General features: G+C 37.4%; 1 protein-coding gene across 1 annotated transcript; it reads left to right on the top strand.

The window, feature by feature from the left end:
- The first annotated feature begins 8,214 nt into the window (after window positions 1-8,214).
- Window positions 8,215-26,856, top strand: hmgcll1 (3-hydroxymethyl-3-methylglutaryl-CoA lyase like 1). The gene is made up of 9 exons (XM_087802840.1): window positions 8,215-8,349; window positions 14,825-14,896; window positions 15,349-15,456; window positions 15,797-15,892; window positions 16,668-16,816; window positions 17,277-17,340; window positions 17,613-17,801; window positions 24,451-24,576; window positions 25,510-26,856. The coding sequence occupies exons 1-9, from the start codon at window positions 8,227-8,229 to the stop codon at window positions 25,627-25,629; spliced, it is 1,047 nt and encodes a 348-aa protein (XP_087658966.1). The 5' UTR covers window positions 8,215-8,226; the 3' UTR covers window positions 25,630-26,856.
- Window positions 26,857-27,295: the final 439 nt, after the last annotated feature.

The raw sequence follows: 27,295 nt of genomic DNA, 5'->3' as shown, positions 1-27,295 counted from the left end.
GCATGTTCGTATAATAACAACTTTATTTTAAAAAGGATAAATAAATAGAAGTACTACTAAGAAAATGAAAGCCTCCAACATTGAAAAACGAGCCGAGCGAACGCTTTTACCTGCGATGTGCTGACCTCAGAGTTGAGGTCGTAGAGCCACAATCATGAGGTCGCGTAGTATCACCTGGAGGATGAGCTGTCGACACACATCCGTCGCGAGACTATTTTGAAAGCTGTCAAAACTTTGAGTGAACACAACAGTGGAAACGAGAACTGATCCCGACTTTCCTTCGGGACACGCAGATTTCCAGGAAGGCTTGAGGAACGTGCTATTAGCAGGGAAGCACTCTGGTCGTGCAGGGATTCTCTATGGTCGTGGAAATGTTGGGATTAGGTTGAGGATTAATATTTATTTACACAACTGTGTTGACCTTCTCTGAACACTGGATACGTTCTGTTGCTCTATTTCTTTTTTTTCTCTCTCTCCGTCAGAACATTGAGCGACTGTATTTCACTTAATTAGAAGCAGCGTCTGGCCGGCCCAGATGTTCTGGAGCTCCATCTCGCAGGAGTGTTGACGTTCGGTGAATGGAAGAGGCCACCTGCTAACTTAACCCTTGGCTACCGGAGCGACTCGCATTCCTGCGGCCTGTTGCCCGGCGTGATTATTCCTCGCACCTCAGGCCTCGTCCACGGCTTCATATCCAGGATTCTTTCGATTCAGCGAAACTGTGACTCAGGTATGAAAAGAGCTTCTGTACGAGCGCGACAGGAACATTAAAGTATACGGTAACAACATCAACACCCGTTTATAAATCCGCCCCCTTTTCTTCTTGAAGCCCCCTGCGGCCATTTACGACTTCAGCACTTTCTCCTCAAACACAATTCTTTGTCACTATTTCTTCACTTTTCTACTTTGACTTTTAGCTACAAAACTGTTTTTCAATGGCGTTGAGTTGTCAACCTGTCAAATCTTCTGCATTAAGCTGATGAAACCACTAACCTCTCAACTAAGAGAATGAGAGTTCAGGCATAAAAAGGCGGAGGTCTTCTACCCTCCTTTTGAGCCCCTTAAAACTATCAGAAAGAGTTGAAATTCTATTTAACTATGTTTTAAGTTTATCACAACTTTAAAAGTTTTTGAGTTTTCATGGGGGTCTTTTGCCATGTTTATTTCCCTTTGCAATTACCAGAAGAAAATTCAGATTTTTCTTTTCTTAAACTTAAGTTTAAATTTAATTATAAAAAAGGCATGGGTCCCCCCCCTGCCCTCTTTGCCCCCTGTTCACAATGAGATTCTGGAAAATGATTATTGTTTTGTTACCATATGTTTTTGAATTAATTCAGAATTTGAAGTATTTAATTGGATTGAAGGGTCTTCTGCACCCCTTGTTAATTTATCAAAAGATACGTGTTGTATGTTAAACTATGGTTCATATCTAATCAGAATTGCACATATTTAAATTAGCTTTGTCTTCTACCCCCCTTTTTCGTCCCCTTACAATTAAAATAGAAGATAAAAGTTCTGGAATTTTCTTTCCGGTTGAAAAAAAAACTATGATTTTTTTTAATTTGTATGATTCTTTGATGAAACTATTTCCCGAAGGAGATCTCCAGAGGGATCAATAAAGTTTATCTATCTATCTAAATTTCCTCAAAATTCGATTCGTATCAATTTTTTCGAAAAGGATCTTCATCCCCACCTTCCTGCTCCTTCCCTTACACTTAACAAAAGGAGATGGAACTCTGGGAATATTTCTTATGTATTAAGTATTCTAAAAATGTGTTTGAACTGGTCTTTGGATCTTCTGCACCCCTTGTGTCTCCTTAAAGTTGTCGAATGTAGAAGATGTTCTGAAAATATATTTTATGTTTATAATTAATTGAATTTATTCCAAATTGGATGTTTATTATTTTTTTTATTTGGTTCTTCTTCCACTTGTTCCACACCTTTGCCTTAAAAAAAGTTCTGGAAAATTCTTCTAGAAATCTTTCTTATGTTTGATTTAATACAGCTGTACGTTGATTTTTAAATTGTACTACATTTTCATTAGGGTCTTCTCTCCCCCAAAACACTCCCTTCCAATTGACAAAAGGGGAAGAACATTTTTTTTAATGTATTATGTTAAACAGTGGTTTAAATTTGTTCCAAATTGTATGTATTTGACCCCCTAACCTCTACCCATTTATGCGTCTTAAAATTCACAAAAGAACACCAGTCCTGCTCGCACTAATAGTACCAGACAGGTATTTGGCCATGAGATTAATTTATTAGATTGTACCGTGATTTTGTATATTATTGTGTTTTTGCTTTATTTGTATGTGATGTATTATGTAAACTGTCTGCATCTTTGTTGAGGACTACAGATGGAAGTAGCATTGTGCTAAATCTGGTGCAGCATATTTTTAATGGAACTGAACATTGTCATTTTAAATAAACTGAACTGAAACTGAACTGAAAATTGAAATCATGGATTTTTTTTTTAATGTTTTTGTAAATCTATGTTTTACATGTGTGTGTGTGTGTGTGTTTGTGTAATTGTGTGCAAGTTTGAGTATTAAAACAAATGGCACTTTAGTAACGCTGATAAACTCTGGACAGTTGCTGAACAGCAGCAGCATATTTTTGTATCATTGCTCCAGGTTGTTACTCCACCTGCCAAATATCTTTTGAGGAGGTTCAATTCCGCAATGGTCAGCACCCGTCAGTTGTTGCTCAAGGATGGAAAAGAGAATACCCTGTTTCTTCTTGTCACTTTCAATAAGGACTGACATCTGCACATGTGGGAGACACCAGACCTTCTGCTGAGGTAGAGTTTCAAGTCCTTGTTGTTTATGAGCTTACGGGAGAAAAAAAGACAAGATTTATGAATGTGTTAACATAGTAATTAAAAATAATAATAATATCCACAAGTTCAAATATTTAATCGCTGTTTAAATAAAAAGCATCCCAAAAGTTTAAGGAAGTAACAATCAGCATGAATTAACACATCATTGTTGTAATAAAATATTCACATGTTCATTACAAAATAAAAAGTAACGTCTCGGATCCTGGAGTAAAATATGCTGAAAAAACCTAATTACCAAAATTTTTGAAGTCGAATAAAATAAACCAACATTTTTCAATTAAAAACTTTTGGTAAAATTGGGCAAAAATGGAAAAACTAATTTGTTATCAATATTATTATTTTTTTCATTTTTAGCAGCACAAATTCCCCCCCAAAAGTCAAAATAATAAACAAAATCAACTATTGATTTGTATCGTTCAGTCCTAAAGACCTGACATCTGATGACACAAAGTATCGAAATAGATAAAATAATAGACACAAGCTTCGTTGAAAACTATCATATTATTATGGTTAGTAGTTAGAATCCTGCTTCCATTCAGAGTCTCTCAGTTGACTTGAAGTTTGTTTTCACAGTGTCACCTTCCAGTCCATCCAAGAGGCACGTGAAACTGAATCTAATCTAAATGTTGTGTAGTTGACTTTATTCATCTCCTCACATGTGGTTCTGCTTATTTAGACTCAGTGTGTGGTCCGCCCCCCCGACATCGCCATCAGTGCTTCTTGAACCAGACGACACGCTGGGGACATTTTTACATCTTGTTCGTGTGACGAGGAAAACATCAGGACACTGCAGGCTCCGGACACTTTCAGATAATCACATTAGGATTCAGAAATGTAGGTTGTTTGGATTATCAGGGTTAGAACGGAATATTTGAAGCTTCTTATTAACATAATAAAAACCACCTGTTCATCAAGAAACTACTTTCTCTATAACGTGACGATAAAAGAAAATCCTCAAACAACACCATCAACAAACACATGAATTCACTGCAGATATGTTCTCTGTCCTTTTTTTGCTTATTCACGTTGTGAACAGTTTAGTAAAAGTCAAAAAAGTTTATTTATTTCTTCCATCGTTGAACATTTATTTCTTCCTTATGGTCACAAAAAAATTGACAACTTATTTAAACTGTCAGAAGTATTTAAAAAAAAAAAAGAGAGGCTCTAAATAAAAGCCCTCATAAAATGCCTATCGAAAGTGAGTCACAAAGGAGCAATTGTCAACAGATTCTAAATTATGGAATTCTTGGACTCTATTGTACTCATCAGTATGTGTCTGTTTGTAATAAACTCTCTTTTCAACATTAGAAAGGGATCTTAAGCCCTGCCCACTCATAACACTTGTTTTTCTGGAGATGAAACCTTGTTTACCATAACCACACCCACTCTGCTGTGATAGGTTAACCATGAAGGTTTGTCATCGCACATCATAAATCCCAGAAGTCTCCACCTTCAAGGGACTCATTGTAGAAACAATGCGGGCGTGATTACAGCTGGCTGGAGGAGGAGTAGAGTCAGTAGTACATCGTAATGGACTACGCGCTCGTAACCTCTCATTCGCCAAGATTTCAGACAAACTTTATGAAGTAATTGTAAAGTTCAAAACATGCTCATGATGAAGGACTTACTGCATATTAGAGAGGGAGAATTCAACATTTCAAACATGTGAGTCATGAGATGGGTTTCATCGTTTAATAGTTGTTGTTTTTTTTATTATTTATTAATTCCTCCTTGTTTCAAAAAACATGTGATACTACTTTGATTTTAAATAAATAAAAATATCATATACACATTTAAATAATATAACAGAAACTATAAAATCAAGTGGTAGAAAATATTTTGGTTCAGCAGATATTGATTAAAGACATTTAAAAAATGTTTCTCAAAAAAAAATTCCACCTTTTCGGATTAAAATAATAACTTGTGAAACTCCAATTTCGAAAGTACGCTAACATTTTTTAGTTAATCAATCTTTTCCATTCATTTTTTTTTTCACATATTCAAGACTTCAGATGATTGAAAATTACATTTTTGAATTATTTATAACATTTCTTTGTGTTACATAGACGTTTGATCTATAGCCAAAAAAAATTGTCTTTAAAATGATTTTTAAAAATGAAGCAAAATCAAATGTTTTGGATTCAAAACAAATGGAAAAATCACTTTAAAAATCATGTTATGTTTCTTTGTGTTCAATTAGTTAGCTAGGATCCTAACTTTTGGTTTTGAGGCATTTTGTTTACTTTTTTAGGGACATTGATTTTCTGGCTACTTCAACAAACCACTTCAATTAGTATTTTTACCTATTTTATTAACTTCAGAAAATCACATTTTTTAAATTTGGAAATGTTTCTCTATGTCCACATTTTTATCATGATTTCGCTGGATTTTTTAAAAACTTTTTTATTATTATTATTATTTTTAGAGACAAACTTTTTGGGACATTTGATTACTCTTTCGATTGAAAAAAAATCATTTTTAAGTAGTATTTTTGTGTTCACGTGGTTAACCACAACCAGAACTTTTCATTTAGAGGTCCTTTTATTTATTTCAATTTTTTATTTTTATTTTAATTAATTAATTTTCGACATATTTTGAAATTTCTTTCAAACTTTCTAATAGAATTTTTTTTTTTCCCCAGACTTCATAAAATCACATTAAAACAATTATATAGCGTTTCTTTGGGTTAAAATTGATAGCCAGGTTCTGAACTTTTGGCATTTTATTAACATTTCTAAAAACATTTATTTTCAGCCCATTCATCTAACTTTTTTTTGTTTTTTATTCCGAAAATCCAATTTTGGCTTATTTTGCTTGCATTTCTTAGTGTTCTTTAGTGTCCCTTGATCCTTGAGTCTTGGGAAAATCATATTTTCAAAATGTTGGTAACGTTTCCTTGTTTAAATGGTCCTCCAGAACCTGGCTTTATTTCGATTTTTTAAAACATAAATATTTTTGACGTTTACAAAGTTTTAAAATAATTTTTCCCCGATTTTCCTGACTACACAAAATAAAAAAAATTCTATAACCTTTCTTTGTGTTTATGTGGTCTACGGGACCAGAACTTTTCTTTCATAAAACATGTTTTATTTTTTCACTGAATATAAAAAGACAGAAGTTTTAACTATTTCTTCAGCATTTGTACACGGTGTGCTGGAGGATGATTATAATCCTTTAGGTACATATGGGATAAAGACAGAGAAGTCATGGCTCAGGAAAACTACACGTGTGAGAACGCGGTTCAATTCCTTCTCGAGATGTTGCACTAAAAGAAAAAGAACATCAATCCATCCTTAACTTCAGTTCATGCTTCAATGAACATTTTTAAATGCAGAGCAAACACACAGGTCAGTGACTTTTATAGCCAAAAGCTGCGGGTCTGTAGAGTGATTACTGCAGACATAATCTCTAACGCACATGCTGTCTCCGAGGGACTCGTGGAAATTTAACTCGCAGCATCCAGCTCCAGTCAGAGAGGAAGTTTTCAAATGCTGTATTTCTTCATCTGCAGATGTAAAATAACACAAAAACAACATCCGCGTGAAAATGTTAGCTCAGCATGAACGTGTGAAATAATGACACCAGTTAAAACATTCCCTTCAGTGTTTCCTGCATTGATGAAGTCCACAAGTCTGTGGTGGATGCATGAGTGGATCCAGACGCTGCAGGAACTGGAGTAGAAAATGTTAGATTGTTATTTGTCAATAAGATCAGCAGATGTCAGATTGACTTAACAAGAAGAAAGAAAGAAAGAAAGAAAGAAAAACTAAACTTCATCTTTCTAATTATTAAATAGGATATTCTGTAAAGATTGTTGTTATTAATAGATAACGTGTAACATAACCAGAGCATCAACATCAGCATCTTTACCATGAAGGAGTCATGTGACCAAACATGTGACGACATGAAGCTAATGGGATTAAAGGCTGCATCCGTTTACTTTTGTTTTTGCTGCATTTGACTGGATAAGATTTCTTTCAACATTTCTTGACAGGAACAAATTTGTTTTCCTATTCATATATTAAAAGTGCAACTAATGTGTAGATGAAATTTATGTTAAAGTGATGGTGGACTTCTATTGTCATTAGTGTCTCATCAGTATATGTCTGGAATCTTGTTTACCATGACCACACCCACTCTGCTGTGATTTGTCAAACATGGAGGTTTGTGACTGCACGTAATCAATACCGGAAGTATCCACCTGAAAGCGACTTGTTGTATAAACAAAGCTGGGCTTGATTACAAGAGAGAAGCCGTTATTACGTCATTATGGACTCCACTCTCATAACCTTTCGTTTGTCCTGATTTCAGATGAACTTTATAAAGTGAAAAGTTCAAAACATCATCATGATGAAGGACTTCATCTTGGAGTGGAAGAATTCAACATTTACAACGTCATGGAAGTTGGGTTTTCAAATGGTTTGACCTAAACTGTGACATACTAAACACAACCCATCAATTAAACACAAAACATTTTAAGAATCAGACTCAAACCACAACACACTTAAACATAAAATGAAAAACTCATAAACCTAAGCTCATATTCAAACTCAAAATCAAATTCCAAGTCAGCACAAACAACATTTGAACTGACAAGTTCAAACTCAGACTCAGACTTAGACTCAGACCCAAAAACTAAAACTAAACTCAATCACAAGCTAAACTCAATCAAAAGAACTGAACACAAACATAAACACAAAAACAAAATCAAACTGAGACACCAAATCAAACTCAAACTTACATTGAGTAATAAAGTCATCTGAGATATTTGTAACATTAATGAGGATAATGAAGATTAAAGAGACGATGAAATATATGAAACCTCAGAAGAAACACTTGATGATCTTGATGATCATTGATTTCTCAGAGAAACATTTTATATGTGCGGCTGATCAACTTTGATGTTGTCAACAAAAGCTTGTTCATGTTTCCTCCCTCAAGACTGAAGTTGTGGTCTCATCAAGGTTGAAGGCTGCAGGTTCATTAAGTCTCTCTATTGTTAACATCTGGGTGGAAAGAATGGCTCTTTCTCTGCTCCATGTTGCTCCAGCTTAACTCTGGGTTCTGTTTCAAACCCACAGTTGACGTTGGCAGCACGGAAACCTCCACTGTTGAGGTCACAGGAGATCAGCCCCACGTTCTCTCCTCCGGGTCTCACCAGAACACAGGTCCGACTGTTCACCTCATCTTGTCGCCGAGTCAGCAGTTTTTCAACATCACAGGCGTTATTTACTCGCTTCAGAGAAAAAATCTCGGTGCATTTCTCTGCGTCACTCTCCGTGAGTCCCTCCCCTCCAGGAAGCTGCTGCCATGGCAACTGCTGACTCATCCTGGTACTTCTCTGCGAGCAGCTCCATGTGCAGCCGGGCCTTCCATCCTCCTGGCCGATGAGAAGGTCCTTCATCTTCCTTCAGATGGGAAACGTTCCGGCCTCAGTCAAGCACTGCCTGAGCTACGAGCAGCTGGTCCAGCAGCATCCATGGCTGAGACTCTGGCTGCTGGAGGAGAAGGTGAGTTCTCTTTGTTGATGTTGATGTCACATGTTTTGTCCCATGTTTGGTCACATGTTTGGTCACATGTTTGGTCACATGACTACCTTCTGATGATGATGCTGCTCCCTGGTTATGTAACATTTCTCTTCAAAGGGAAACAAAAGGATTTCCAAGATTGCAAGAGCAATAAGTAAATAATCAAACATGTATTTCTGATGTCAAATATTAATAAAATATTACATATGTACACAAACAGAAAACATAAATTAAAATCAGAATCTGAACCTTTTCCTTTGTATATTTGTATTTACCTATTAAATATATATTCCTGTGTGAAGCAACATTGAATGTACAGTACATATTGATATATATGATACATTATATTACATTATAATAATGTATTTACGTTTTTGCACTTTTATATAAAATGTACAAACTGTATATTTAATATTTTAAGGATAAATAAATAATAAATAGATTCTGACTCATGCCAAGATTGTTAACACAAAACTGAGGTTTTTGAGGTGTTGACAGTGTAGAATAAAAGTGATGAAATAACAACAAATAAATACATAAAATCAGAGAAATAAATTAGACTTTAGACTTTCTTTTATTGTCACAGCAGTAAAACCCATGTGATCCCTGTTGCTGATTTAGTGAAAGATAAATATACCATTTAGTAATAAAAATGGGGGAAAAAACTTATTTCTCAAATGAAAAAAATAAATAAATCACAAAATGAAAAATAAAAACAAGAACAACACACTTAGAATAACAAGCTTTGAGCAGGGGTGACGGACCTGAATGTCTCTTTTCGGTAGCCACGCCCATTGACAACGGCTGTAGGAGGGTGCATCTGTGGGACCTCGATCGGCTGCTCTCTTGAAGGCGGCACAAAATTTCAGCAGCTTCTGCTGGGCACAGAGCTAGGTGTGGCAGCATCTCCGAGCGAGGGCCATGGCAGAAGGAACCTGAACGTTTCCTTCCAAAGCTAGAAAGAGGGGCGGTTAGTAGCCATAAGCGCAGTGGAATGGAGAGAGATCAGTAGAGGCGGAGACAGCTGAGGGAGGTCTCAAGGTCTTGGTTGACCCTCTCTGTCCGGCCGTTTGATTGGGGGTGGTAGCCAGAGGAAAGGCTGGGGGTAACTACAAGGAGGCGGCAAAACTCCCCCCAGAACCGGGAGGTGATCTGGGGACCCCTGTCAGAAACAAAGTCTCTAGGAAGACCATGGATGCGGAAGATGTGCTGCAGGGCTGCCTTAGCAGTCTCCTTGGCACTTGGGAGCTTTGGCAGGGGTATGACGTGTGTCATCTTAATAAAACGTTCCACCACTGTGAGGAAAGTTGTCATGCCCTCGAAGTTCAGGAGACCAGTCACAAAGTCAGTAGATATGTGGGACCACGGTCGAGATGGCACGAGCAAGGGTTAGAGTTTACCTGGTGGTTGCATTCTGTAGGACTTGTCAGGCAGCGCAGCATGGGCAAGCACCAACATACTCCCGGATATCCTTAAGCATGCTAGGCCACCAGAAACGTTGACCCACCAGGGTCCAGCTGTCCTTGTACCCCCTGGATGACAAGCCCACCTTGCAGAATGCCACCACTGAAGCAAAGAGCGAAGGTGAGATGGCACAAAGAGTTTAGTAGCGGGGCAGGTCGCTTGGGGAGGTATGTGATGAAAAGCCCTCTGCACCCGCTCCTCCATCTTCCACGTGATAGCTCAAACCACCATACGACTGGGGAGAATAGGCTGCGGGGTCTGGCTAGAGCCGACAGGATCGAACTGACGCAACAGGGCATCAGCTTTACAGTTCTTGGGCCGTAGGTGACCGTAAAATGCAATCTGCTAAAGATAATGGACCAACGAGATTAACGGGGATGAGTCGCCAAGCAGCACACAGATACCCCAGATTGTGATGATCTGTCCATACTACAAGAGGGTACCCTCCAGCCACAGATATCCTTATACTCAGAAGCAGAGAGGGAGAATAAGTTTTTGATCACAGTCTGGCCTTTGAGATAGTATTGCTCCAATGCCAGTGTCTGAAGCATCCACCTCAACTGTAAACTGGAGCTGGAGGTCCTGGAACGCTGCCTCTGCCGCTGCACTCCAGTGAAGGGCTGTGAATCAGAGATGAGGGAGTGGAGGGGAGAAAAGACGGAGCTAAAGTTCCTGATGAATCTGCGATAGAAACTAGCGAAGCCTAGGAATCTCTGCAACGCCTTACGTGAGGTGGGAACCAGCCAACTGAACGAACCTACCGAATGATGTAACCGAGAATTGTGACCGACTGAACATGAAATTCGCATTTCTCTGCTTAAACGAACAGCTGATTTATTAGCAGACGTACCTAGAAGGCACGTACTTGGTTAGTGTGAGAACATTCATCTGGGGAAAAAATTAGGATGTCGTCTAGGTAAACAGACACAAAGCGATTAAGGAAGTCATGTAGAACGTCATTTAGAAGATTCTGAAACACTGCAGGAGCATTGGTTAGGCCAAATGGCATTACAAGGTATTCGTAGCGGTCAGAGGGAGTATTAAACGCGGCCTTCCATTCGTCCCCTGTCTAATGCGCACTAGATGATAAGCATTACTGAGATCAAGCTTGGTAAATATTTTGGCCCCTTTCAGGAGTTCAAAAGCGCAGGACATAAGAGGTAAAGGATAGCGATTCTTAACGTTAAATGTTATTAAGTGCACGATAGTCACAATGAACCATCCTTCTTACCCACGAAAAAAAAAACAGCGCCAACACGTGATGACAAAGGACCATTAGCTAAAGACTCTTTAATGTAAGGCCTCTGTCTCGGGTTTAGATAATGAAAATAAATGACCTTGAGGTGGTTGAGAACCGGGTAACAGGTTAATTGCACAGTTATAGGGACGATGGGTAGGTAAACTCACTGCGCGTGTTTTACTGAAAACCTCCCGGAGGTCATGGTAGCAGGAAGGAACAGTGGACAGGTCGACCGAAGAATCAGATGCCACGAAGAAACAACCTAAGGACAGGAGAAACCAGATCAGGAGAAAAACACCTCTGACCACAACCCTCCCCCCATTCAGAAATAGAGTTAGATGACCAGCTCACCCAAGGATCATGCAGCTGGGGAAGCCCCAGGATGATGGGATGTAGTGAGGTGTTGAGGACATGCAGCTGAAACTTGCCGTGTGGACATCATGGAAGCGGAGGCTGACAGGAGAATTGTGATGAGCCACTAGACTGGGTAGGTGACCAGCAAGGGCAAGGGCCTCCATAGGTGAAGGTAGCGACAAGAGATTCATGCCCAGCTGTTCCACTATCTGAGCGGAGATGAAGTTGAGTCAATGGGCGCTTGCAGTGGCGTCGGTCCACCACTAGAGGTGAGTATGACAGAGAATGTGGGCTGAGCTCACCAGTGTCCTCCCTAATGTTGAGCATGGGCTTTTAAAGGACAGGAAGAGCGAAGATTGCCTTTTCCTCAACATTAAAAGCATAATCCCTTGGAAAAGCGGCACTCCCTCTCTGCTGGATCCAAGCAAGTACGACCCAACTGCATGGGCTCCTCTGATGGAGTAGAAGCAGCAGACGGCGGAGAATCAAAATGCAGGCGAAGCCTCCTGTCCTGGGGTTGTTAGTGGTTGCGGAGTGCAGAGGTAGACTCCTCCTGGTACTGTCTCTCTACCTCCCGGATGACACTGGAGTCCAAGTCTCCTGGAAGGACGAGGGTAATAAGTTGTTGCCTTAACTGGGGAGACAGGCCCTGCAGGAATGCATCAATTGGCGCCTTCTCATTCCACCCACTGTCCGCTGCGGAAGTGGATGGCGTGTCCCCTTGCAGCCGAGACCCACATGGTGGATGGTAGTCTAGAAATTGTCTATGAATTCAACCACAGAGTTGCAGATGGGAGACTGCCTGTCCCATTCTGAAGTGGAATAAGGCGTTAAATGATGAAGGCCACCTTGGCACATTCAGAGGGAAAGGCAGCAGCATCTCCAGAGTCACCATTAAAGAGTGGGGGCTGGGCCAGCATTGTCATGGAAGCTGCTTGGAACACATCTGGATTGGCTTGGACCAGAGCTTCCACCTGGCGAGCTTAGCTTAAAGTGACGAGGGCTTAACCTGGGTAGTGTGCGAGGCCACCTGGTCGCAGGGTGCTTGAAACATGGAGCCATGCTTAAGTGCCATCTCGCTCACCCCATGTTGCAGGTTAGACAGGACAGCAGCATTGCGAGCGATCTGCTCCTCTGCGGACCCAGGGTTCTTCCTCTCTGCTGGGTTCGTTGTGGTCGTGAGGTTCTGTAAGAACTCGAGGCAGGAAACCCAAATGCAGAGGGAGGAAACCGGAATGAAGAGTAAAATAATCTATTAACATAAAGGGCAGGCAAAAAGGCGCTGACAAAAGGCACAAAATAATGGACAGAACTGAATACTTGATTCAAGCAAAAACACATGCCAAAAAGGTTTTGTCGTCACGACAGAGACTAACAGACAAGGTAAGGGTTTTAAAAAAAGACATCTATATACATAGAGTAGCATCGACTACTGCTGCACACTAGAGCCTTGTGTGTACAGGGCGGCCATCTTGGTACAGTGCCACTCGCTCCTACAATGCATTACATCTATCGAGGAATGCTGTGTTTACACTGTAAAAGTGATCACAAATCACTCAATTTTCAAGCTTTTTTCACGGGGTTTGTTACCCCAGATAGACAAACATTATTAGATGGAATATTTCACTATACAATCTAAAAAGAAAAAAACATTTTGAAGTGATAGATGAAACAAATATGAAAGGAATGCTGAGGATGTCACAATATTACAATATTGTTTTAAAAAGAAAAATTCTATTGAGAAAACGTGGGATAAAATTATGATTAGGATCGCTGCAATGTAATAAGAAGTGCAGCATACCAATGACAGTTGATTGTTGATACTGCCTCAGTAATATATTTTTAATAAAACCCTCTTAGAAATGTGACTAATTTGACAGAAGTTACTTCTGATGCAACTGGACTTGGGACAAAAGATTTACAAAAACAATTTATTACAAAAGAGCTAAACATAAGTTAAAAGATTACACTAGATAACACACATTCCAAGGTTGCATGTGAAGGATTCAATAATAACTATTTACAACCTCACAAAACTTACTAAACTAAAATCCCTTACAGATTCCACAAGATCTAGTTCGTAAATTCCACTCATTAGAGCATCCATAGGCGGAACAGAAGTCCGACATCTTCTGCTCGTCTGCTGAAAAAATTAGAAGTAAAACCAGCAGTTTTAAAATATCCAAGCACCCTGTATCGTGACTACATGTATAGCGATTTGATCGGACCAACCTGTTTGAAAATCGGTCCAGAATTCAGCGAATAATTGTATTTTAAGATTGAGACGTACCAAGATGACAGCGCTTTATACACATCCATCTACAGTCGATGCGGCGTCTATGTATACATGTCTATGGTATTAAACACACAACAATCAAGGGGAACTGTGATCAGGTGAGACGAAGACAAAGGTGACACAAATCAGGGAAATCAGCACAAGAGCACAAAAGGATGTAACCAAGACAAGGATCAGGAATTAAGAACAGGAAGTGAGACAAAAGGGAATATAAATGACAGAACAGTCATTAATGTGAATTAGATGAACTATTTATTCAATTATAATTAAATAAATAATAACATTTTCTTTATGATCACAAGCAGACACATTTTTATTTCCTAATTTTAAATAAAATAGTATCTATCATTGATTCTTATTCATCTTATATTATTAATAATAAAAACATAACTTATATAATATTATCACGTACTTGACGTACTTTTTTAGATGTATATTTAAATATACAGAATAGTACAATAGAATAGTTATAAAAATGCATTAACTTGAGGGAGGTAATGATACAATAAACAAAACTCATAATAAATAATGTTTTTCATTGTGATGGATTGACGAGGCCTTATGAAAAACCTGTTATGTATGATACAGTGTTTATTTTATAAGGCAACTAGATGGCACTCTTAGTTCAAAGAGGATATAAAGCAGAGAGTGACAGTGACCTTTCAAAATAAAGACACTGTATCATGATACCTGATTAGCTGTTTCATGAAAGTGTCTTAAGATCACTATTGCGGAAGAAGTAATTACAGGATATTAAAATAATAATGCAGTCACATCTTCTTGTTTTTTTAATTGAAAAATAATTACTTGTATTTATTTTTTCTAATACTGATTTTGTTTCTTAAATAAAAACCATTTACTGCGGCTGTCGATCACTGACTTTCACAAATTCTTGTAAGACTTTCACACACATATTTTGTTTTAAACAAGAAAAAAGGAGCCATTAGCTTAATAATAACCTCTGTTTTTTTTCTTTATGACACATATTTTTGGATCCAACCCAAAACTGCATTCCAACGTTTTGGTCTGTTCTCTGTTGGGGCCAGAGGAGCCTCTGAACATCTTCACACCAGCAACGTTGACATTGATGCGTCTCTCCACAGACATTCTCGGGGTATCCAAAGTTTGTCAAGATCGTGGAGGTCGGGCCGAGAGACGGACTTCAAAATGAGAAGGTATTTGATTTCAAAGCGTATTTGAAGACACCCTTGTTCCACTATTGGATCATCCTTGGAAACCCCCAATTTTCCCTGTATCTCTCCTACATAAAACAAGCCGTGACATATGGTTTGTGTACGGTAATTACCGGGGACATGTGTTTTACATTCTCTTTGAAATTCAGGAGGGGAACGAGTCGAAGCTTCTGGCTTATTTTATCTTGCCTAGCGTGTCATAGCGCCATCATCCTTTGTTGTTTTCCAATCCCAGGACAGATTGGAAGTATATTGCGTTGACCGAGCCGTGTGGCCGTCTAAGAGTTCTTGAACTTGGTGAGAATATTGAGCAGAGGCAATGATTAGCACGCGAACGTTATGATGACTAACAGATATTTCTGCTCCTCGTACCTCCCAACTTCAGCAGAATCAAATCCAGAAAGGCCTGTTACAGTTTTCCATCTTTTCCCCAGGAAATCGTTCCCACCGAGGTGAAAATCCAGCTGATAAACTTGCTCTCCAGAACCGGCCTGTCTGTGATCGAGGCCACCAGCTTTGTGTCTTCAAAGTGGGTACCTCAGGTAATAACTCTCCGCACACAGCTCCGGGATTTATGGATCTTGGCCACACAAACATCCAAACTATCTTCAACTACTGCATCCTCGTTGGAACACCAGATGTTTTTTTAAGGAGCATTTAAGGGCATTCATCATCAACTTCCCTCACGTTGGAACTCGTAAATTACTTTTCCATCTACGTCACCTGGACAAGTAGTTTTTTCAGGGATATATGGAGTGGAATAATTCTCCACTTATTTGCCGCGAGGATGTGAGAGCGTCGATGGAGAATGATTCATTTCACCTCCACCAGTTTAGATCATGTTTGTGTTTCTACATCATGTGTTTTCCTGCTGTCGTTCAGATGGCCGACCACTCCGAGGTGCTCGGAGGGATCCAGAGAGCACACGAGGTTCAGTATACAGTTTTGACACCAAACATGAGGGGCTTCCTGGACGCGGTGAGGCTCCTTTAATCCATCTTGTCCAGTGTCACTATATGACCTCTTTTGGCGTGAAATCTATGTAATTCAAATGTCTGAGTTTTTATATATCTTCTTCACAGTCGACTTTATTTACGATAAATTAAATTATTCACATTTTACAAGGTTACTTACTGTGCAAGAGAAGGACTCACCTATAATGTAACTCTGGTGTTGCCTCTGGCTCAAGGTGAACACAAGGCCTCCGGGTCACCTTGACCCTGACTGATCACAAGGTGTTGAACTATACTCAACATCTCTTTCCTTTTCTTCGGTGTTGAGGTTATATTTAGATTTCTTGCTATTATTTATAAAATGAGCAGTACTAAGATATTTTATTTTGAGGATAACTAAACAATGGAAAACAGACTACATGTTTTCTTTTCCTTTATCTTTAGGCATCAATTGTATTCTTACATAATTGAGAAAACCAAAGATTTGTTAAATTAAAAAAAAGATATTTTAATGTACTTTGTTAAAAATCTAAGTATTTATACAGAACCATTACATACCAAATGTTTTGATAATAATTTGATTTGAATTGGTTAAGATAAAAGAATATATTGTTTATAAATACAACTTTGTTTTCCAAGTGACCTGGTTAAGCATAAAAAAACACTACAAACGAAAAAAACACCAACAAGGTTGTGTCCTCTTTAAGATATGGTCGCTTGAATGTTGTTCATTTTTATCTGCCTAGTGCCAGCATTAGCTTAACATTGTTCATCTTTTATGTCTTTAATTTTTTCTTCAGGTGGAGGCGGGAGCAACTGAAGTCGCCGTGTTCGGCTCGGCCTCCGAGACATTTAGTAAAAAAAACATCAACTGTTCCATTGAAGAAAGTATGTTGAGGTTCTCAGAAGTCATTAACGCCGCCAAAGAGCGTCAGATCCCAGTTCGAGGGTATGGAAATGACTTTTTATATATATGATTATCAAACTTGTGTTGACAAAGAAGTACATACTTTACAAATTATTTAAAAAATGTGTATAACAAAAACAAAACTAATTTAGTATTGTGTCAGTTTCCTGACAATTGAGCTTTATGTCAGACTTTTCAACATAATTTGTTAAAATTATTGAAATTATTATTTTATAGAAAAGGCTTTATCTTTTGTATATGTGACGGAATAAAAAACGAATCTAAGAGCTTTTGGTTTGAAAAAATTCACATTCCTACAAATAAAATAATAATTTTTCAAATGGGAGAAATGTAGATAAGATCTACATCATCAAATCCTAATCAAAATAGATGAAATAAATATAAATAATAAATAAATAGATAAATCAATTTATCACAGAAGAAACAGCGAAAAACTTTTTTTTTGATGCATTTTGATGAATTATATTTCATCCTCCCTCAGATATGTGTCTTGTGTCTTGGGATGTCCTTACGAAGGACACATCAATCCCTCCAAAGTAGCAGAGGTGATTACATTTCTTATCCGTTTTTCTGATTATACTTTTCGTATTCCTCATTAACATGTTAAATGTGTTGATTATTTGTGATAGCACATTGAAAGTACATAGAAAGGTTAGCTGGAGGATATGTTAAATTCACCAGGACACTTTACTTTTATCACTCATTTCCTTCCTAAATGTATCAACATCATAATAATATAAATACAAGTCAATTACATTTGTGTTTCAGGTGCTGAAAACAACACAGTTAAACAGTGACATTATATTTTGTGTTTCAGGTGGTTAAGAGGTTGTATCAAATGGGATGTTACGAGGTCTCTCTTGGTGACACCATTGGCATCGGAAGTCCAGGATCCATGTCAAGGATGCTACAGTGTGTGATGAAGGAAGTTCCCACTGAAGCACTCGCGGTTCACTGCCACGATACTTATGGACAAGCTCTTCCCAACATCCTCACTGCACTTCAGGTAAACAATTAGTCTTTCAAACCAAGGGTGAGTAAATACACTCACTAATGGGTTGTTTGGTATTAATACATAATATGAAAAATGATGATTTCAACAAATACAAGTTCATAAAAAATTATAAAGTAAATACATTTTTAAGTTAGGGTTTTGTCAGAGTTTGAAAATGGTTTAAAAATGAATTAAAAATCCAATTAAATGGAAAAAGAATTTAACAAAATAATTTTAGAAAATGTTAGAGTTTAGGCTTTCAGATATTTATTTATCATTATTTATTTATTTAAAGGGTTAGGTTTAGGTCAGATATACAATAAGTTTTAGAAAATAAATAAAATGTGTAATTCTCTTTAAAAAAGAAAAAAAAAGAAAATGTGATTATGTTAAGTGGACACAAAAATATAAATTTCTTGAAAGAGATCAAAGCTATGAGAAATATAAATACTTGAATTTGAAAATGTAAAAAGAAGGTTCATGCTTAATGGTGAAATCAATCATTCAAAATTATAAAGTAATTATAAAACAAATACAAATAATCAAATACGTTTTGATTGAAAAAGACCCAACACTCATATTTACAATACATTAAAAGTAATATAATAAATTAAATCATTTAAGAATAATTTAATGAACATTGCTGCTCTAGGTAACAAGACCATATACATGTATACTTATTTATTCTATTTTTGCTTAGTATAATTTTTTTTTGTGATTTGGATAATTGATTCATGTTTTTTCCACTTATTTTAAATAATTTTATTTAACTTGAACCTGAAGTTTCCCAGTGATCGTCATAGTTTTGGGGTATCAGCTTCTCAGTGGAGGCTGGGTGGGTCAACAGATGTGAGGGTCAGCACAAAGACTCACCTATTCAGTATCTGTAGAACAAAGCATCAGAGAGATCGGAGGATAGAAGGGCCCCTGGGGGCCTTCTAACTCATCCACCGCTTGGCTGTTGAACTCTGTGACAATGCTGTGTTTAAAGACCGGAGGAAAAACGATCTGCAGGTCTGCTGGCTGATATGCTTGTGATGCGGCTGCGAGTCTGGAAGTGCCTCAATAAACCACAAAAACAGCTATAGCAAAAGTTAAAGTGACTTAAAAGTGAATTTAAGACTGTTGTTTTTTCTGCAAATTGACTTTGTCTTTTTTGGGTGTCCTAAAATAGCAGCAAAAGTTTTTGTTTTGTTTTTTTTTTGTAAGTAATATTCAAAGTTACTTCTTTTTTTTGAGGGGGGGGGGGGGTATTTGTATTTTACTTTTTGTTATGGTTAATGGTAAGAGTTAATGTTGGGGTAAATAAGTTTAATAATAAATACCTTTAATTTAGATTTTTAATTGTGAAAACATGAATATTAAATATAATTAGAAAATTATACTAAAAAATGTGTTAAAAATGTTCCTGCAATAAAAAAAAAGTGGATTCATGTTTAAAACAGCAAAAGATTAATTGTTTTTATTTTAATACATTTTATATATATATATATATATATATATATATATATATATATATATATATATTTTAACCTTTCCCTATTTTTATTTTAAGTTTTAGATATTCTTACATTATTTTGTTATGGTTAAGTTTTAGGGCTTAGGTCAGGAAAATGATTCTGTTAAATTGCAATTGTAATAAACAATTTTTTTTAAATAAAAAAATAAAAAAAGGAAACATGTTATAAAATGTATAGAAGATACTAAAATAGTATGTTTTAAAAATGTATTTCTTTTAATTCACACAAGAGAAATATTACTTAATTTGTGATGGTTTAGGGTTAGGGCTAAGGTTAGGATATTGATTAGGTTTAATACATGAATAAAAATCTGAATTAGATAACTTAAGAAAATGTAAAAGTTATTAAATATAAAGTTCTTGAACATTTTAAAGCAATTGAAAAAAATTATAATCGAGCAGTAATAATAATAATAAAGGATTTCCTTGTTAACTGCAGTGTTTTCACTGCTACAGTAAAAAAATAATAATTTAAAAATAATTTCCGGACATTGCAGCAGTCGTCTTATGTCGATACCCTCTCTGCTGTTGGATAAAATTTAAAGACAGATCTTCATTTTCTCACCTCAAAACACATGAGATTTTATCATTCAATTTTCTCGTGCCAGGAAGCGACACCATCTTGTGGGAATGAGTTGAATTCCCCCAGCGATGTCAGCCATGACTCACTGCTTTTGTTCCTGATAAAGACATTCCTGTCTTTGTACCATACTTTTTTCTTCCAGGTGGTTGGGGGTGTTTTTTTCTTCTTCTGCTGCTAACCCACTCACCGCAGGTCACACAATGGCAACGCAGTACTTAAATTTCACGGGCTTGGCGCAGAAATTGTTTTTCTTTCCGTGTGTTGTGCAGTGGCTGACAGATGACACACAATGACAGACAATGTCAGACAATGACACACTTTGACACGCTTGTGACTTAGACTCACCTGAGATGAAATGTTTGTTTATGTTTGTGTTTGTTTATGGATGTAAACAAGACCAGCAAGATTTTACTCAACATTCAAACTAGTATTTTATTTGATTGAATTTTTTTTTGTTTACAATCGTGTGTGACAACAAAGCTGAAAAGAATCAACACCATCACCTTTAAAAACCTATTGAAACAAATCTCTCTGAAAGTATGGCCCTCGGGCCACCTGTGGACCTTTGCATGTATTTTTACGTGCCCCTGTGCTCAGCCACGTGATTCGGGATTTGGCCGAGAGCCCCTTGAGCTTTTAGGGCCCCAGGACCAAGGACTGGGGTGTGTTTAGGGCCCTGGAACCCGGCTGCAAGTTCTTGGAAGGTCATGGACCCAGGGGCCAAATTTTATGTGGCCCACCAGATGTTTTGGCTCAAAATCAAAGAAGATTAATGTTTATATTGATATGGTGATCAATTAAAAGGTCAGAGGTTAAGGTATGATAAGAAAAATATGTTTATAATCATTATATATATATAAATACAACTCTGGAAAAAAATAAGAGACTGCTCCAAAAATGTTAGTTTCTCTGATTTTACTACTTTTATGTATCTGTTTGAGTAAAATTAACATTTTTGTTTCATTCTATAAACTACTGACAACATTTCTGCCAAATTCCAAATAAAAATATTGTCATTTAGGGCATTTATTTGCAGAACATGACAAATGGTCAAAATAACAAATACGATGCAATGTTTTCAGATCTCATTTCAGACTTCATCACAAGATCATATTCATTTTAAAACAACAAAATACTAATCTTGTAACTTAGGAAGAGTTCAGAAATCAATATTCGGTGGGATAACCCTGATTTGTAATCACAGCTGTCATGCGTCTTGGCATGCTCTCCACCAGTCTTTCACTTTGTTCTTGGGTGACTTTATTCCACTCCTGGCAGCAGACACTGAGGACAACAAAGCTACAGACCAGCAGGGGGCGGAAACGACTCTCCACTGACCGGGATGAACAACTTATTCGAATGTCACTCAGAGAACGTAGGATGACATCAAGTGACCTACAAAAAGAATGACAAATGGCAGCTGGGGTGAGGTGCACAGCAAGAACGGTTCAAAACATGCTCCTAGGGGCTCAACTCGTGTAACGCCCTTCATCAATGAGAAGCAAAGGCTGAAGTTTGCAAAAGACGATAAGGGATGGAATGTCGAGGACTGAGTAAGGTCATCTTCTCTGATGAGTCCAATTTTCAGCTTTGCCCAACACCTGGTCGTCTCATGGTTAGACGGAGACCTGGAGAGGCCTACAAGGCACAGTGTCTTGCACCTAAACAATTTCCCAAAGGAGACCTCCTGAGGGATCAATAAAGTTTTACCTTACCTTTTTACCTTACCTTACCTACTGAGCAATTTTATGGAGGATCGGTGATGATCTGGGGGTGCTTCAGCAAGGCTGGAATTGGGCAGATTCGTCTTTGCGAAGGACGCATGAATCAAGCCACATACAAAGTTGTCTTGGAAGAAAACTTGCTTCCTTCTGCTCTGACGATGTTCTCCAAATCTGAAGATTGTTTTTTCCAGCCGGACAATGCTCCATGCCACATAGCATGACGCATGACAGCTGTGATTAAAATCAGTTTTATCCCACCAAATATTTGATTTGTGAACTCTTCCTTAGTTAAAGCATTAGTATTGTGTTGTTTTAAAATGAAAATGATCTTGTTTTATTTGCATTATTTGAGGTCTGAAAACATTGCATCTTATTTGTTATTTTGACCATTTGTAATTTTCTGCAAATAAATGCTCAAAATGACAACATACATTTTTATTTAACCGGCACCGGTGAAGGTGCAATCTGTTACTGTGGAAAAGTCACCATGAGTGAGTTCATATATGTATATATATATATATATATATATATATATATATATATATATATATAATCTATATACATATAGATATAGATATAGATATAGATATAGATAAATATATATGCGTGGACGGATTGTGGTGAAAGCGTTGCTGCTTCAGAACCCTCCGAGAATACCATCTTTTGCTCACACTCTGACGCAGACTTTAGAAGAGGAAGGTGTCAGTCTTCAGCTTTGTCATGCATCAACAGACTCATCCATAATGAAGCAGGTGTTCCGTGTCTCTACACAGGAAGCTATTGTTTTGCTGGAGCTACACAGCTCGGTGAATGTGGCTTTTACACTTAATGCACATCTGGTTTCTGGGCGGTAGAACCTGGCAGGCTGGACCAGCTGACCACCAGTTCCTGCTCGATTAGCGTCCAGAGAAACACTGCACCCGCTGAAGGGTTTATTTTGTTCCTTGCGGTCACAGTTTGCGTCGGACCCCTGGCCTTACACGCTCGGCAGCCGAGCGAGAGGATTGGCATGGTAGATTACAACTCTGTGTTTATCTAGCTCAGAAACTCTGCCTGGTACAATATCCTGCTCTGGCTCAAAGGAAGGTCTGGAAATCTCTTGCACACCATCGTAGATCTCCCTTTTTTCTACCCCACCTCCTCCCTCAACTCTGCCAACACAAACAGCAATTATGACTGGCCTCCACATCTCATGGAAGAAGTAGGTTCTTGTCTTTTAATTTGGAGAACTTGATCCTCCTCCACAGGGAAGAAGCTCCTTACTGACGGAACGCTACTGAGATGATCTGAATTCTGTTTTACTCATTTAGATTTGTTACGACAAACACACGGCACAAACTATGAGATAAATAAAAGAGAAACTTGTCGTAATGTAAAGCAAAACAAATAATTCAGTTCTCTCGCAGCATATCATGATTCACCTCCATTGGTCTCCTGATGGGTTGATGAGGCCTTATGAAACAGTTGGTGAAGTATCATGATGTGTCTTCATTTTGAAAGGCCACCAGAGGGCACTCTCAGTCTGAAAATAATGTTGTGTTTCATTGAATTATTAGAGCCAAAAGTTATGAAGCTGAGGGCGCCGTCTAGAGGTCTATTTGAAATAAAGATAGTGTATTAGGCTACAGCTGTTGCATGAGGCCTCCTCAACCATCACTAGCTTGTCGTGACTGTTGTCGAGGTATTTTTGCACACAGTACTATACATTTCTATTCAGTGCCTAGCATGAGGCTGGAGTCAGGAACATCAAAGCTTTATATCTCTGTTACAAAGATGTGATTTATTTGAACAGCAGATGAACTGCAAAAACAAGTGGCCGAGGCACTTATAACCTCGCCACCTCACTTATAGTGCCAACAAAACTGTGAACCCACATGACGCATTTCTACACAATTCTCTATTAAATAACATGCTACAATACTGTATTCATTCTATATTTATGATGTTATTTCAAAAGTAATTGACAGTTGTGATTAGGTGGATGGCCGGCAAAGCATTTTGGGTAGCTAATCCTTGGACCAAAGCTTTGTTAGGCTTCATTTGCTCCACTGCACCTTCAAGTGGACAATATATCTGACGCTCTGACATAATTGTGCTTAAATGATTCTGATAATTGACTTAAATGTGCTTGAATTACTCTTGTTTTGGGGAACATTCATTTGTTCAAGAATAGCATTTTTTATACAGTGCTTGTCTTCAGGTGGTTTATATGTCTATGATAATTTAGATGGATAGACAGATATGGAAATACATTTTAGAAGAAACTGGGATAGGCTCCAGCCCCCCCGTGATCCCCAAAGGCGAATAAGTGGAAGAAAATGGATGGATGGCTCAAAATGCAGCCACACAGGAAAGAATCTTATATTTCTTGTATTTCTTGTAAGTAAAAAAAGGAGGTCACTATGCCTCACATGAAAATCCGCCAAATTCTAAAGATGTGAGTGGAGATCCTTTGTGTTTCCATGGCATCTATGTTTCCAATTTATAGCCATACTTACTTTTCCTCGTGAGTCAATCTCTCAGTGTTACGGAATATTTCGCTGTGTTAACACTTGTGTGGCATCATTGTGGTGAATCCATGGACAAACTGTACAAAAATGTACGATGTTCTATTGAGCTGCAGGGATCTCTGCTGTACAAACAAGCCTTTTATTATGTGGTAACCAATTTATCCGGACAAAGAAATGACTCAGCGACGCTGTGGGACTTTTCTTTGCCTACTCGAATACGACAAAACACAACCTCAATCCTGGCGCAGAGTAAACCACCTGACAAGGTCCTTTGTTCGTGGTCGAGGAGAAGTTACATATCTGTGCTCCGCTGTGTGTCCTGCAGATGGGGATCCGTGTGGTGGATTCTGCAGTTGCTGGTCTGGGAGGGTGCCCGTTCGCCCGGGGTTCATCTGGCAACGTGTCAACAGAGGACGTACTCTACATGCTTCACGGCATGGGCATCGAAACAGTATGTCTATTTTTATCCCACTTTCTGTTGTTTATAATGAGTCGATTCCTGGAAGCCACATCTTTACTCTCACATACTGACTTCTGAATGTTTATTTGGCTCTATAATGATCCAACTCACTGCTGTGGCTGCAGGTTTCTTCTCGGTTGTAGGTCCAACGTTAACAAGCTCTACCCCTGCAGTTCAAACTTTGTCACTACCGTCACACAACTTTACCACAACAACGGTTAGAGATTTAAGATGTTTGCATAGACTTTTGTTTAAGAAGATAATAAACTTATAGATGTCAACAATTATATTGAGTCTTTAGATAAAAGAACAATTATGTTGAAGGAATTGACTGTTTAACAGACACCAACAAAAGTCTCAAACATACTGTTATGAACATTTTGGTAAATATACATTTTATTCAGCCAAAACTTTGAATAGACAAATATAACTTTATTGATCCCTTGTGAAAATTCCAATTTAGACAGCTAAAGGATTTTGGACCCTAGTGTGACTGAGTTTGACATCCCTGTAACGTAAAGTTCTAAATGCAGTATTGACGTTTAAATATTATATTGTTATACAAATACATTTTACAATCTTATATACATATAATTTGCTAACAAGTGCTACTTTGCCAAGGTATGGGTACATTTAGATGTTTAAAGTCGAAGAAATTGGCCTTTCAATGTTTCAGTTTAATGGAATTCATACAGAGTTGGCTCTTATACAATTCATTGTTATTTGAGCGTCAACTTTGTGGTCATAATGGAGTGGAAGTGTGTTTAATGGGCAGGTTATTATTAAAGGACATTATAAGGTTGCGTGGCTGGAGGTCTTGAGTTTGACAAGCCTGCTGTAAGTGAACATTTCTTACATGTTCTCCTTCCGAGTTCTACTTATCAATCCAAGTAAATATTTGACACATTTCTATATCATCTGCAGGGGGTGGATCTGGATGAAGTCATTGAGGCTGGAGACTTCATCTGCAGAGCTTTAGGTCGTGAGACAAACTCCAAAGTTGCTCAAGCAAAACACAGAACACTGGGGTGCTCAACTGTGTAAGAGATCATGAGATCGAGGAGTTATATGATGCTTCCATGCAATAAACAAAGTCAATGTTCCAAATTTGCAAGCTTCTGGATCTTATAAAGCATTTTGTTTTAATTTCAGTGTTTATATAACATCAGTCTGTATTTTAATTTTTCCTGACACCTCTGTATCCAAAATTATTGTTCCAAAACTTTCACCCCTTTGTCTCTAAACTTTTCTCCAGACATGACATTTTTGACGCCTTTGTTGTTCCTTTGTTGTATTCATAGCTGCTGTCTCTCTCCCTTAATCTCTCTCTTTTAACGTCATTTTAATGGTTGGTACCATGCCTTCACTCTACTCCTTACCTTCTGGGATCTTTGGTCATTTCCAAGTTTTCTTACCAAATTATCAATCATCTTATCAAATGAACGCTAAATATGTGGAAAAGCCTCTTTAGTAGTCTTAATGTTCCTGAAAGTATTTATTACTAGTTTAATTATAAATAAAATATGTAAAAATGTATGTTCTTTTTTCTCGTGAGTAATTTTTACTTATTTTTATTTTTATTACATTGTTCAGTTTTTTCATTGATCAGATATTACGTTTATTTTAATTTAAATATTTAATAAATTAAATGATGGAGAATAAAATAATCATTTCAGTATATGTTTGAACTTTCATGGCACAATCACGCATGTTATTTTGTTTATTTACTAATATATATTAACCATTTATATGTATATATTTAACTTAATTTACTCGATCTTATCGAAGCCATTTTGTACCCGATGGCTCCTCACAGCGTTGTTTAATTGCCAATCCTGCACTGAATAAAACATTCAGTTATTCACTTTGTTCCATGCTCATAATTAATACATGTGCCTACAAAGTTAGGGGTTTCCTTTTAATAAATTCATATTGATGAAATTAATTTCATGTTTTATTAAAAACAATGGTGTGTCTTTAATTAAGCATTTTCTTCTGTATGTCACTCTTATGTAAATGACAGTTATGAGAGAGGAGTTTGTTGAACCGTCTTTACCCTGTATGAAGAGATTTTCTTCTGTGTCTGTGCTTGTAACTGTCAATGAAATACTGCTGAACCTAAATACATGCATACGTACGTTAATGTACATTTGTTTTCTCTGCAGATGTCTGTGTTATGTTATGTAAATATGGCTTCAATGTCTTGTTTCTTTTGTTGACTGTAAGTGAAGTAAATGATGGAAGAATAAATAATAAATAATTAATCATGAATTGAACACATTTAATTATTGCACATATTTAAAAGTTAAATCAACAAATCAAGCCTCAGCAGGAACCTGAAAAGAAGGTTCAGTCTTGTTCATTGGTTAAGTTGCACAACGTTGACATCTGGTGGTACTAATAGAGTAAAATGTACGGTGGCTGGGAAGTAAAAAAACGAATTCAGTCCTACAAGTCGTTTAACAATTGTACAAACTCTTAAAGAACAGTGGTTTGATCTTATATATAGTTCATATATTACAATTTAGAAGATTGACGGATGTGAGTTTTATCCCAGTTAAAAATGTAATGATGAGGATTGATCATCCTCATTAGTCATCTAAGTGTTCAACAGACAAATGTCTCAAATCCTGTTGTGTTCAATTGTAAAATATAGGCATCTAGACACGTATAACACGTTTTTGGTGTTGTAGTCAGTTTTATGTCTCAC

The sequence above is a fragment of the Callionymus lyra genome, chromosome 11 (genome assembly GCF_982586985.1).
Source record: "Callionymus lyra chromosome 11, fCalLyr1.hap1.1, whole genome shotgun sequence".
In the NCBI taxonomy this organism is placed as follows: domain Eukaryota; kingdom Metazoa; phylum Chordata; class Actinopteri; order Syngnathiformes; family Callionymidae; genus Callionymus; species Callionymus lyra.
The sequence above is the reverse complement of the archived record's forward strand: the minus strand, read 5'-3'. Positions and strand labels throughout refer to the sequence as shown.